This window comes from Leptopilina heterotoma, unplaced genomic scaffold (assembly GCF_015476425.1).
Source record: "Leptopilina heterotoma isolate Lh14 unplaced genomic scaffold, ASM1547642v1 Lhet_402, whole genome shotgun sequence".
In the NCBI taxonomy this organism is placed as follows: Eukaryota; Metazoa; Arthropoda; class Insecta; order Hymenoptera; family Figitidae; genus Leptopilina; species Leptopilina heterotoma.
Genome location: NW_025111066.1, coordinates 596,655 through 611,416, shown reverse-complemented (window position 1 = coordinate 611,416; position 14,762 = coordinate 596,655). Strand labels below are relative to the sequence as shown.

Genomic DNA, 14,762 nt, shown 5'->3' with positions numbered 1-14,762 from the left:
ATTTTAACCTAAAAGTGCAAAAAACCTGTTTTTAGTTATATTTGATGTCATGTAACATCAAGTGATAGTTTTTTATTTAAAAAGTCAATATTGCGTCTAAAAGTGCTACTCTTCCCCTTTAATATCCATTTTGAAAATTTAAAAAATCTTCATTTGTCTCTGAGTAATCGTTCATTGAATTTTTTGAGTTTGGCGAATTCTTCGAAAACTAAGTAAAAACACAAAACTTCGATAATAAAGCAGATTTTAACTACAAACATCTAAATTTTAAATAGTTCTAAGGATTTTCGATATAACTGAATACAAATTCGATATCAGATTAACAGAATTCAAAATGGCATATTTGAGGAAAATACAATCAATTTGAAATAAATCGTCTGCCATATTGTATACGCCATTTTGAATTTTGTGAATCTAATATCGAATTCGTATTCAGTTATATCGAAAATCCTCAGAACTATTTAAAATTTAGATGTTTGTAGTTAAAATCTGCTTTATTATCGAAGTTTTGTGTTTCTACTTAGTTTTCGAAGAATTCGCCAAACTCAAAAAATTCAATGAACGATTACTCAGAGACAAATAAAGATTTTTTAAATTTTCAAAATGGATATTAAAGGGGAAGAGTAGCACTTTTAGACGCAATATTGACTTTTTAAATGAAAAAATTATCTCTTGATGTTACATGACATCAAATATGACTAAAAACAGGTTTTTTGCACTTTTAGGTTAAAATATCTCGAAAACCTGACGTGATGGGTCTATTTTAAGGCCGAATTCGGATTCAGCACGTCGAAAACCTTCGGAAAAGTATTATCTGATTCTTGGAAAGTAAATCTTGTCGGCCTGTGTAATGATTAATAATAAAATATTTTGAAATTATTTTTGACATGCAATTATAAAATTAGATAGAAAACATTTTTATATAACTTATTAGAAGTAATAAATAGGCGTAAATTTAAAAAAAACGGTAAAAAATCACTTTTTTCGACTTTCAGCAATGATAAACAAAAAATTTTCAATAATATTCACATAAATAATACATCATGATGAAGAAACATAACGTTCCATACAAATTCTATCTATTTTATCATTTTCAATATTTCTTGCAAAAAATAAGAAATAAACTGGAAAATGTGTTTTTTTACCAATATCTCAAAAATGCTTCTTTGAAAAAATTTTTCGTGGTCATATTCGTTTTCAGCGACCCTAAATTAGCCTAAAAAGCACCTGTACAAAAAGGTCATGATAACAAAGTAGTGAAATCTTTTATAAATAATAGTGAAATGAAAATATAAAATAAAAATGAAATCATCTTCATAAAAATGGAGCAATAACATCAACTTAAATTCCATTTTTTATACGAGATGATAAGAAACATGAAACCCAAGGATTGAAGCACATTATTATTAATTCTTTAGCAGACTCATTTGACAGTCTATTTCTATGTTTTCTAATAATTAGCGAGCTTCGTGAAAAAGCTTTTTCATATACAACCGAACCACCATTCGAATACGTCCGTACTTTTATCACCTCTTTCTTGATCAAAATAAAAGTCAATTTCTTGTATCTAATGATTTTGATTTAAGACTTCTGCATTTTTTGTGTCTTAAAGTCATTATGAAAAGAGTCAATATCCATGCTGTCATCTTCATCTTAATCAAAATCCTCTATATTTCGACTTAATATTTAGTATATTGAACACAATTTGCTTCTGCACTAGAGTAAAAATTGGTTTTTCTTGTAGCAGTTGTATTTCTTCTTCTAGTTTATCTACCAATATATTAAACCCTACCATTACATACGGTAAAGTTGCATACTTCTCGCCACAAAGAAGTTTCGATATATTGCACGATTCGCTACAATTATTTAATTTATTGCGCCATTGTTCAAAAATTTTTAAAATACTGAAGAGTTTTCTGAGCTTTAAAAGCGGAGTGTTACAACTTCTTAATTCATCAATTATATAATTTACTGATAGAATATCTTTAGAATTTTTTATATTATCATTGTCCTTGGATTCCTTAAATTTACTTTGTTTTTCAATCATCTTCAATTCAATTAATAATAACAGAATTAAAATATTTTAAAAACTTAAATTTTTAGAATTTTAAATAAAATTTTTCAAGACTTTTATCAAAAAAATTACCTAATCTAAATTATTTTAAAATTTACTAATTAATAAAAATTGTAATTGTAACTCTTTGTACAAGTCAATTCAATTATTTATAAATTATTAAATAAAAATTCTTTGAAACCTTGGTTTTTTTAAATTTCTAATGAAATTTTTTAACAAATTGTAATATTTTTAAGACAGTTTCATAAAATTTCAATTAATTTAATAATTTTTTAATAAATTATTTCAAAAATTCAATTATCTTTAAACAATTTAATTAATATTTTTAATTTTTTCAGAATTTTAAATAAAATTATTTAATTACTTGAATAAGTTTTAAAATAAGTATTTAATTATCAAATTGGGGAGCTATCAATTTTGCTGTATACAGGAAAAGTGCACATGCAAAAACTGCACACATGAAAATTTAAAAAATTAAATCATTAAATTAAATAACTGTACAAATTTAAACCACGAGAAAACCGCACACTATTAGAAATTACAAATTTTAATGAAGAATTAAAATAATTTTCAACTGTATACAAGGGTATCCGGACAAGAAGTCCAAAAAAATCCAAAAAAGTAAAAATAAAATAGTTTCACTTTGGACTTATTTTTTGGATTTTTGGCCTGATCAAAAAGTCCAAAGAAAATAAAAATCCAATGAAAAATTTGAAATATAAAAATTAAAATGGTTGCCTTGAATGAAATTGTCCTTTTTTTGATTTGCTCATTTTGATGACTGTGAATCGAAAGTAGATAATTTAATGATTTTATTTTTTAAATTGGCTTGTATACAGTTTTCTCCTATGCATTTTAACTTATGCAGTTTTCCTATATATATATATATATATATATATATTTGAATTGTAGGAAATTGATACCGCCCCAACAAATTGTATTATTTTTATGAAAATTTCATAAAATCTCAATTAATTTTTTATTATTTTTTAATAAAATTATTTTTCTGTATCCCTTTGCCGAAAGTACTGCCTTCCCGGTCTGATTTGGCTCCGGGAATAGCGACTTTTGTGGCCGGCTCGACAAACCCAACGAGCGCTCTGATTGGTTACAAGAATTTCAACACACGTACATGTTAGCATAGCAACCACACAGACACGTTACTTACAGAGCTCACGTTTTGAAAACAACTGACAGTCATCAAAATAATGCATGAAATTTCTTATTTTCTTCTATTATTTTTTAATTATTAAATATTTATTTGTAAAATAAAATTTCTTGTTTACTATTTTTTAAATTTTACTTCCAATTATTTTTTACTTATAATTTTTTTTTCATGCCCGCCCCGACCAGCTAAGTCTCGGCTTCGCCTCGACTTTGCAAAAGTCGGGCGGGCAACTTATTGAGCTATTTTTTTATTCAAACAATAATTATTTAACGTACTTTCGGCTGGGGATACAGAAAAATTGTATACGACACACGGCCAGAAATTTGGATACCCTAGCGAGCGTGATATATATAAAGCCTCGGCCTTATATATCACGCCGGTCAGGAAATCCAACTTTCTGGCCTAGTATCGTAATATACTATTTAAAATTCAAATCTTTCAAAAATTTAATTAAAATTTACAATTTTATCAGAATTTTAAATAACATTATTTAAAACTTGTATTCATTTTAAGAAAATTTCAATAATTCATGTGTTTATTTTTTAATAAAATTTATTTTAAAAATTCAAGTACCCTGTAAAAAAAAAGTATTGGGAGGTACGGGATTCCGTATTGCAAGTGCCAACCTGCCAATGCGGTATTCGCGAAATACCGCATTGGGTGTCGTGGTGAATACGGAAATCAAGGGGTCCCAATGCGGTGCAAGTTTTAAGCTTTAAAAAAACGAAAATACGTGACAGGAGGAAATAATTAGTGTCAGTGAAGAAATATGCGAGTTAAAGGAATGAGAAAATAATAATAGTGAGTGTAAAAATGAAATTTTAAGAAAAAAAGGTAAGTTGAACTGTCAAATATGAGTCCAATGCGGCGTAGGCTGCTTTCAATGCGGTACACAATCGGTACATAGTGCAAGTCGCCAGTAGAGGGCAGAAGCAAGCAGAGCGAATCGAGCGAACACAGTGGCCCAGCTGACATATGATTTGCATTACATTACTTTCCAATTTTTTATTTTATAACCACGTTTCTGCATGAATCTAAACAATATTTTCGATTATTGTAATTTAGAAGATGCTTACCAATTGTACGTTGGCAGATTTAGTAAAAAGTGTCTGTGTACGGAGACAAATGTGTTAGAAAATGTTTGTTTACCTATTTCACGCCATTCAAACCAGTCAAAGTTGCTTTTGCTGTGGCGCATTGAAATCAGCCTATGCCGCATTGGGCCCATATTTGACAGTTCAACTTACCTTTATTTCTTAAAATTTCATTTTTACACTCACTATTATTATTTTCTCATTCCTTTAACTCGCATATTTCTCCACTGAGACTAATTATTTCCTCCTGTCACGTATTTTCGTTTTTTTAAAGCTTAAAACTGGCACCGCATTGGGACCCCTTGATTTCCGTATTCACCACGACACCCAATGCGGTATTTCGCGAATACCGCATTGGCAGGTTGGCACTTGCAATACGGAATCCCGTACCTCCCAATACTTTTTTTTTACAGGGTATCTTTGAACAACTGATTTATAATTTATTTGACTTTTCCCTTAATTTCTCTGACTTATGGTTCATAAAACACTTTTTAGGTTAGGGTATAAGCTACTCACTATTATCTAATAATTTGTATATTTTTAGATTACACCGACCCAAGGTTTTAATATCAAAAGCGTACAAAGTGAAGGTTTCAAATTAAATGTCTGGGATATTGGAGGAGCTCGAAAAATTCGACCCTATTGGAGGAATTATTTTGAAAATACCGATGTTCTTGTAAGTAAACTGTAATTTAAAGCATTTAAAATTTGAATTACTAAATCTAGAAATAATCCTTTTGTAAATAAATAAAATATTAATATTGCCCGAGGATGTTAACTCTTTAACGACCAAATATGCTGATTTTTAACTTCTATATTTCAAGCTCTTAATATTAGTAGATAAAAATTATTAAAAATTCTGCAATCACATATCCATATGTTTTTGGGGTCGCTCTTCAGAAATACATTGTCAAGATTTCCAAAAAGTGACATTTACCCCTATAAAGTTATAAAATGTAAAATAGTTTTGTCCACAAATTTTTTTATTTTGTAATAAGATATTTTCTCTTATAATTTAAGTGTTTATGGCACATTTTAATGTTATCTGAGAATTACAATCTAAAATAAGATCCATTGGCAACACATATCAGTAAAAAAAAGGTTCTAAAATTGGAAGTTCTACACTTAAAAACAATTTTTTTTGTAAAAATGTGAAGTTCACAAAAAAGTGGTCAGTGCCGTGGTATTACTATTCTTTTAATCTAAACACTCTCTGTTGTAATTATTACGATTTTTTTGAAGATTACATTAGAAACAAATTATCTGTCCAAAGAAAAGAATTATTTTGCAGAATTGTCGAAGTTAGGTTAGTTTATATGTCAAATGACAGCTCCATGGTGTCACATAAAATATCAGCTCCGTGGCGCCTGTGGTGTACAGTGAGAAAGTGCAAATTCATGGATCAACAGTTGCTACAACAACACATATTATAAAAGAGGACATACATAGTTGTGTTCTTTTATATTTCAGTGCTTCGGCAACCGTTGACCCATTAAAAAACACCTTAATATTAAAAAAAACACGCCTTTCCTTTTGGTGCTCAATTTAAAAAAAAATTAAAAAATAGCAGAAGCACAGTATTACTGTTGATCATAACGCTCTTATTGGTGAATACTTTTCTGAAATTAGTTTTATGTGCTAATTTCATAATGTTATGTAAATGAAATTCTCTGGTTATGTCAAGCTGATAGTAAATTGTCAATATTTTTGCTGGGGCTATTTTGTGCATCAAAATGCTTTTTTTAACTCAATGATTTATTCAAATTCAGAATTAAAAGAAAATCAACTTTTGCCATATGTTATGGACTTCCTTTTGAAGGTTTCCTATGAGTTAGGCAATGGAATACATTTTTTGTCGGAGTTGTAGTCATTAAAAGTTGTGCACAAAATAGACCCCGGGATGGGGCTACTTTGTGCATCGAACTTTGTCTTTTTATAATGTTACGTAAACATTTTTTTGATCCTTTCTTCAGCTCGTGCGCTCGCTACGCCTCGAACTGCAAACTACATAATTAAGAAACATCAATGAATTTGTTGTATTGTGTTAATCCGTGATCGTCTTTCTCTTCTCTTTCCGTAATGCTCAAATTTCACTTTTAATATTAATAAATAAATTTATAATTTAATTTTTTTACGATCTTCAGAATTAAATCAAATGATTATATTTAATAATATATTAATTTGATAATATATTTATATTATATTATAATTATAAATTTATTTATTAATATTAAAAGTCAAATTTGAGCATTACGGAAAGAGAAGAGAAAGACGATCACGGATTAACACAATACAACAAATTCATTGATGTTTCTTAATTATGAACTGTGCAAACTAAACGAAACTATACTTACGTAAGTTACGTAACGAACGTAACTTGTGGAATTTACGTAACTGATTCACCAATGGTCATACTTTGATTTATACTTCATTCCCGGTGACGTCACTAGTCGGGAGGGAATCATACACTTTTCTCCCGCTTGACAGAAAGGAAATGGTGTACTTTTGGTGCGTGTGTTAGAAAAAATGTAAAATGAAACACTAAGATTTTGCTAAAATCATGATTTATTAAAAATTAACAACCTTTCTTCAAATTTTATATTACTCAGAAAATAAATAACACTTTTCTTTTTAAATATACATTTCATAATAATACATTATGATAATTATAAAACTATCATTTAAACACATGTAAATAACTTTGAATCATCATTTCAATAAGACCTTTTTTAAACGTTTTAAATATGATTTTTTTCAAAAACTTGAAATTAATATTTTAAGGTTAAGTGAATAACAATTTAATATCTGATACACTTTTCAAGTTATTTTAAGAGAAACGAGAGAAATAGTTTTAAAACTAATTTGAAAAACTTATAAATAATAATTAAAGTTAACTTTTTGACGTTATGTTGCTCTCCGGTTGAAGTTTTAATCGTTTTAAAGATTTTAATTAATTTATTTATGGTTTTTTGACAAAGAAGTTTTTTTAATAATTTTATTTATTAAATACCTCGCGTACATAAAATAGCCCCAGTTGACGGCAGTATAATTCAATGGATAGGGTGGTCAGCTCCGTGGCAGCTAATTTTTTAAAATTTGTTATAATTTTTTTATAATTATAGCTGTAGTAAAATCGTTCAAATTACAACTATATTATGCCCTAATGATAAGGAAAAGTGATGTTTAACATTAAAAAAACAAAATTTTTTTTCTTTTAAAACTGATCTTGAAATTGCAGTTACGTGAAAATCACCCATATCTCAATATGTACACTACATTGGGTCAGCCATTTTAAATTTTGAAAATATGACTTCAGATTCGTAATCTTGAACCCCAAAAACACCCAAGTACTAAGTTTCAAGCTTTTTAAGTTTTCAAGTATCAATACGATGAAGTTTTAATTTTGTCTTTCGACATATTGGATCTGCCATTTTGAATTTTGAAAATCTGACTTCAGATTCGTAATAAGAGACCCTAAAAACCTCCGAGTAACAAGTTTAAAGCGAATTCAACAACTTTTAAAAATTTTATCCATTCTGTGTTAAATTTTGAAAGAAAAATTATTTTCAGGCGCTATTTTGAATTAAAAAAAACAAAAAATTTTAAAACGCGAAGCATATTTTTAAACTAGAACTATCGGGAACACGTTTTGTATATCTTAGGTGACCTGGAAAAATTAATATCACAGCTATAATTAGATTTGTAAAAAAAAGTACTTTCAAAATTTTTGTATTTATTTAGTATTTTTGAAAAAAATAAGGGGTAAATGTCACTTTTTGGAAATCTTGACAATGTCTTTCGAAAGAGCGACTCCAAAAACATGTGGACTTGTGATTGCAGAATTTTTAATAATTTTTTTCTTATAATATTAAGAGCTTGAAACAGAAGTTAAAAATCAGCACATTTGGTCGTTAAAGGGTTAAGGTGGACATTGGCTAGCAATGTTGCATATATATGTCATTGTAGATGTAAAATTGTTTTGCAATTAATCTAAGTTAATTTTATTCTACCCTAAACTAACTTTGACTACTTAGAAACAATTTGTAACATTTTTCATAAATTTGACGACTTTTCCGGTAGTTACCAAGTATATAGCAGTTATTTGTAGAATACTTTAATCTAGAGTTCGGCTTTAGCCTTCAGAGCGAGCAGACGTGTTTTGATTTCGCTCTTCGTGAGTTTGTATTCGTGTAAAGTTGCGATTAGACTACAAGAAAAAAGTTAAATACATAAGTTAAAAGTGTCTACATAATAGGGTAATGTCACCTTGAGTGGACCGTCTGAGCTTTTAAATTATCTGACAGCGGAAACGTGAAATAAATAGTGCAAATAGCAGCACCGCACCTAGAAACCGTAAGAAATTAAGTTCCGCGATAATAATATACATTATCGTTTGATGTAACGAATTTTTAAGAACACAAACCAAAAAAGAATTCGCTCTTACAATGAGTGAAGTGATTCGGAAGTGTAAAAGTAGTGTAAAATTTAAGTTTTAAAAGGCAACTTATTTTTTTCCTACTACTTTGAACATTGAAATTGATTGCCTTAGTTTAATTAAGTGATTATTTTGACTAAAAAAAAATTTTGGTGGCTGCCATAAAAAGTTGCATGTCATTATGAGTGGACCACTGTTTATAACCATGAGTGGACTGCCTGTTATTTATATTTTTATTGTCAGTTTATCATTTTTATGGATATAAATTGTTTTGAAACTATGTTTTATATTCTTTATTAATTTTTTTGTGATATTGATATGATATGTGCCAAAATTATTTAAAATGGTTTCACTTGCAAACATTGCAACATACACATGGTCTGAAGCTGCATAAGCATAAATTTTGTATTAATATATCAGAAATGTTAAATACATAAAAGAATTTAAAATAACTTTTGCAATTTTTTTTTGGAGTGGTCCACTCAAGGTTACACTTTTTTCATTTCTTAAAAATTAGCTTTTTTTAAAGTCAATTTTTTCTTCCAAGTAAAAAAATCAAAGCTATTATGGTATAAACTCTTGTCTAGGGATCTAAACTAAAGCTTGGAATAGAAACCTTCGATTAATTTGCTTTCATAAAGAATTTTTAAGAAAAAAAGCTTAGGCGGTCCACTCAAGGTGACATTACCTTGTCCTTAAATCTTGACTTTTTAACACGAATAGTTTTTTATCGTGAAATAACAATAAATATAAAGGTGTAAAGTGTATTATTACTACTATGACTACGAATAGTGATCTTAGAGATAGTTCGGAAGAGGTTAAATCACTAAAAGTTTCTCAGGATCAAATTCGTGAAGATTTAACCCAGGTGAAAATAATTCGTCCGAATTTAGAGCAGTAATTCATATAAAATTCGACCGAAATTAAATAGAAGTTTAGACGAAATATTTTATGAATTCGTGCGGCGTTTTGAAACAGAATTTCGTGCGAATTTCGAGTGAATTTCTTAAGGTTATGGTATTGGGTCAAAATAAGTGAAACCGGCCACTTGAAAAATTTTTATCTCCAATTTTCAAGTTATCTATGATTTTTAGTAGATATATGAGTACACTTTTTCCCCCTAAAATATTTTTCAAAAAAAAATTTATTTTTGAAGTAATTAGGTATTGAAGTTTTAGGTCATTTTATTTTCATTTTATTATTACTTTGAAACAAATAAAGATAATTAAGTAATTTTTTTTTAAATTAAAGCTTAAAGTCTATACTTTAAAGATGAAATAAAGCGATTGCTAAAAAATGAAAATTTATAATTGTTATTAACAATTCTTTTAAACAATTGCAAATTGAAGAATGTTCTCAATGTTTTTGAAAGATTAAATTACGATATATTGATGCGCAAAACTATAAGGATTCATTTAAAAAAAGAAAAATGAGTAACTTCCAATATTATAGAAATTATGTAAATTTTGCTGACAAAATGCAAGCAAAAATTGACTCAAGTTCCTGGAAAAAGATAAAATTGCAAACGAATAAATAAGATCTTCTTTTGTTTTGTTAGAAACTTCACGCTTTCAAGCGGATTTTTAAGATTAAAAATCGATTGTGGCCTGCATTTTGGCAGAAAAATCTGCACAATTTCTATAATATTGGAGGTTACTCATTTTTCTTTTTTTTAAATGAATCCTTATAGTTTTGCGCATCAATATATCGTAATTTAATCTTTCAAAAACATTGAGAACATTCTTCAATTTGCAATTGTTTAAAAGAATTGTTAATAACAATTATAAATTTTCATTTTTTAGCAATCGCTTTATTTCATCTTTAAAGTATAGACTTTAAGCTTTAATTTAAAAAAAAAATTACTTAATTATCTTTATTTGCTTCAAAGTAATAATAAAATGAAAATAAAATGACCTAAAACTTCAATACCTGATTACTTCAAAAATAAAATTTTTTTTTGAAAAATATTTTAGGAGGAAAAAGTGTACTCATACAACTACTAAAAATCATAGATAACTTGAAAATTGGAGATAAAAATTTTTCAAGTGGCCGGTTTCACTTATTTTGACCCTATGCAATTCGCTCGAAATTGCACACGAAAATTTTATGAGAAATGACGCACATTTATTTTTTTACTTTACGTGATATGAATTGAAAGTTGTAAATTCTTTGCGAGTAATGTTAAAAACATTACAAGAAAAGATTTTAACAGAATTTTTTTAATTTAATTAAATTTTTTATAAAAAACATAATTAATTATTGCTGCAAATTAATTATAAAATCTCGTACGAATTTCAGGCGAACTTTACATGAAATTCCAAACAGACTTTTATTTAGTTTAAATAATTTCAAATATTTTGAATTTTTCGTGAATTTTGAACAAAAATTCAATAACTTTGATTTCATTTGTTCAAACCTTCACATTTTTAGGAATAATATAAAGAATAAGTAAAATATAACGCGAAATACAATTTAATCTATTCTGCCTTTTTATTAATAAATTTTACTAATAAAGTTTAAAGTGATGATTAAATTTTGGTTGAAACTTCATTTGAGATAAAATTTTAAAAAAGAAAGAGAAAAATTATATGTTTAAGTAAAATTAAGTAGGGGAGAGTGGTCCTAAGTTGGCCGTCTAAGCTAATTGGTCGAAAATCGTAACAAAATGGAATTTAATAAAGTCAGCAAGTATATAATTGAGGGGCTGGATGCTATAATGTGTTACGCGCCATTCACTTAACATGGCGCGTAACACATTATAGCATCCAGCCCCTCAATTGTGTTCAGCGATCGTTTTCCTATAATTTTATGTTATTTAGAACGTTATAGAATGGCTTTTGTATTCTTAATACAATAAAGAATGAAAAGTTGCATTTTGGACATTTCAGAAATTAGCGGTCCTAAATTGTTCATCACTTTTTTCGCTTGAGTATAAGGAATAAATGCATATTCTTTTCAATTACGCAGAAATTTGACAAATTTGATACATTTAGGAGAATAAATACGCATTATTTAATTATTCTTGTTTAGAAAATAAAGCATCCTCCGTGAAAAAGTTCCCGGGAATTGGACCGAGAAATTCCCGGGAGTCACTCTCGAGAAATTCCCAGGAAATTCACAGGAGTGAAAAAAACAAACGAAAATTTTTTTTTATTCATTTGTTTTTTTTACTCCCGGGAATTTCCTGGGAATTTTTCGAGAGTGACTCCTGGGAATTTCTCGTCCCAATTCCCGGGAACATTCTTACGTGGGATTGTTTTATTTTATTTATTTGCAAAATAATAGGTGTCCAACTTAGGACCACTGCAGATTTTTACAAGTTTCAAATTATTGCATTTAGAGCTGTGCAAAATAATTCGAACAGAACTGTTCAAATTTTTTCGTCTAGTTCGAATGTCGAAAATTCGACATTCGAGTTACTACAAAATTCAAACAAATTTCAGTCGCCCAGTTCGAAAGTCGAATATTCGACATTTCGACGCCCCAAAACCGAAAAAAAACTCGGTTCGGTTTGAATTTTGCACAGCACTAATTACGCTAATAAAAAAAATTTCATTAAAAAGCCAACAGAAAAACAAGAAAAATGTAATTTTTTTTGTCATAAACAATATTATTGTCTCACAATGCGTAGAAGAATCTTAGATTATAATTAGGTCCATAAATTATATCATGGTCTATCAATATATCATGCCACAAAATTATAAATTCGTCCAGTATACCATATCTGAAAAACGCAGGGTGGCCAACTTAGGCCCACGGCCAACTTAGGACCACTCTCTCCTAATTTTATCTCTTATCCTTCTCGGGTAAAAATAATTTTACCTGATTTCGTATGAAATTCTATAGTAATTACATGCGGACATGTTTGAATTTTTTATATTATTATATCCGTTTTATATTAATTTTCTAAGCTAAACAGATCCATACGCAATTATTTTCTTATACAAAATTTGCACGAATTTTTGGGTAGCTGTATGCAAAAAAAATTATGTTTCAGCCAAAACATTTCTATAGAAAACTATTGCAGGTATTTGGTTTCCCGGGTGAAAATAATTCATTCGAATTTCATACGAAATTCTTTATCAGTTTCTTAAGAAATTACACAGCTACACAAAAAAAAATAAAAAGTTCTGATCTGGGGGTCTCACTATATAGACTTTATGTTTTTTGGGTCGCTGAATCCAAATCCGAGGTCCATTTAACCCCATCAGATCAGGATTTTGACATAACCTCAAGAAACCAATATGGTGGACATGTTTTTGAAAAGTTTATCGGATTCGCTTGAAATTCGTTACTCGGGGGTTTTTGGGGTCGTTGATTACGAATTTAAAGTCTGATTTCGAAAATTCAAAATGGTGCATCCAATAAATATGTTCTTTTAAGGAATTAAGAACTTGAGTTATTCAATTTACAAGGAATTACTCTATATCTTACGTGTGCCTGCATCCAGGGCACCTCCACGAGGTGACGGTGGGCAACGGAGTTTTCCGCTATCCGGCTAAGTCACTGGGTAATGGCTTCGATGCCGTCATGGCAGACAAACGTAGAAAACGTGTCAAGGAGAGTCCAGAATAGATTTGAAGTCGGTATGAACGCGCTGATACAACGCGCTCGTCCTATGTATTCCATATGGACGAGCGCGTTCATACCAACTTCGACTCTATTCTGGACTCTCCTTTACGATGCAGGGACTCGGAACCCCAGTATCGGCGGTTGAGGGTTAGAAAGCAGGCTCTCAGGCGTCGTCATCCAACAACATAGCCGGATAGTGGACAAACTCCGTTGCCCACCGTTGGTGCCCTGGATGCAGGCACACGTAAGATATAGAGTAATTCTGGGTGAATTGGATCACTCAAGTTCTTAATTCCTTTGAAGAACATATTTATTAGATGCACCATTTTGAATTTTTGAAATCAGACTTCAAATTCGTAATCAGCGACCCCAAAAACCCCCAAGTAACGAGTTTTAAGCGAATCCGATAAACTTTTCAAAAACATGTCCGCCATATTGGATTCGCCATTTTGAATTTTTGAAATCTGACTTTAAATTCGTAATCAGCGACCCCAAAAACCCCCGAGTAACGAGTTTTAAGCTAATCTGATAAATTTTTCAAAAACGTGTCCGCCATATTGGATCCGCCATTTTGAATTTTGGAAATCAGACTTCAAATTCGTAATCAACGACCCCAAAAACCCCCGAGTAACGAATTTCAAGCGAATCCGATAAACTTTTCAAAAACATGTCCACCATATTGGTTTTTTGAGGTCATGTCAAAATCCTGATCAGAACTTCTTATTTTTTTGTGTGGCTGTGTTATTTATAAAACTCATGGGAATTCATTTGTCACTTTTGAAACCTATTGCAAATAATTTTTTTTTCAAACTTCGTACGGAAATCCATATGGATATTCGTACAAATTTTACTACGAATTTCTTAGCAAGAAATTGCTTTGTTAAAGAAATCAGCTTAAATTTTCAGAAGTAGGTAAAGCGTAAAACAAATTTTTTTAAAAACGTTGATTTTAATGAGCTTAAATTTAAATTTAATATTCGTTTTTGATTATCTCTTTAAATTAAAGAATTGGGAACAACTATTCTAAGCAAAAAAATTAGCGTCTTGGACATGTTAATCTATGATTTAAAAATGCATTTTTTCTTAAATTTGTTCTTATTTACAATATTATTACATATTTTTCCATTTGTTTATGTCTACATGGCGGTACCATTTTAAAAAACTCTACATTCATTTATAAATTATTAATTTTAATAATCGAAAATTATTAAAATATTAGTGGGTTACTAAGAGCCCAGCATGACGCAAAGCGATATCTTTCACGCACTCTGTATAGCCAAACAATAGATTTTTGCAGTCTTTTCACTAATACATATATACATATAATGTATAATCAGTCCCCAAAACTATTTCACACAAGAAATTGTTATTTTTAATAAAATGTAGTTATCCAATTAATGAATATTGTCAGTTTCGTAT

At 29.2% G+C, this 14,762-nt stretch overlaps 1 protein-coding gene across 1 annotated transcript in view; it reads left to right on the top strand.

Annotated features, from left to right (window-relative positions):
- The window catches only part of LOC122506280 (ADP-ribosylation factor-like protein 3), a 128,126-nt gene that overhangs the window by 14,728 nt on the left and 98,636 nt on the right, over nt 1-14,762 (top strand). The window contains exon 3 of the mRNA XM_043618374.1: nt 4,881-5,012. Coding sequence (XP_043474309.1) covers nt 4,881-5,012 — 132 coding nt within the window. The remainder of the gene's footprint in view (nt 1-4,880; nt 5,013-14,762) is intronic.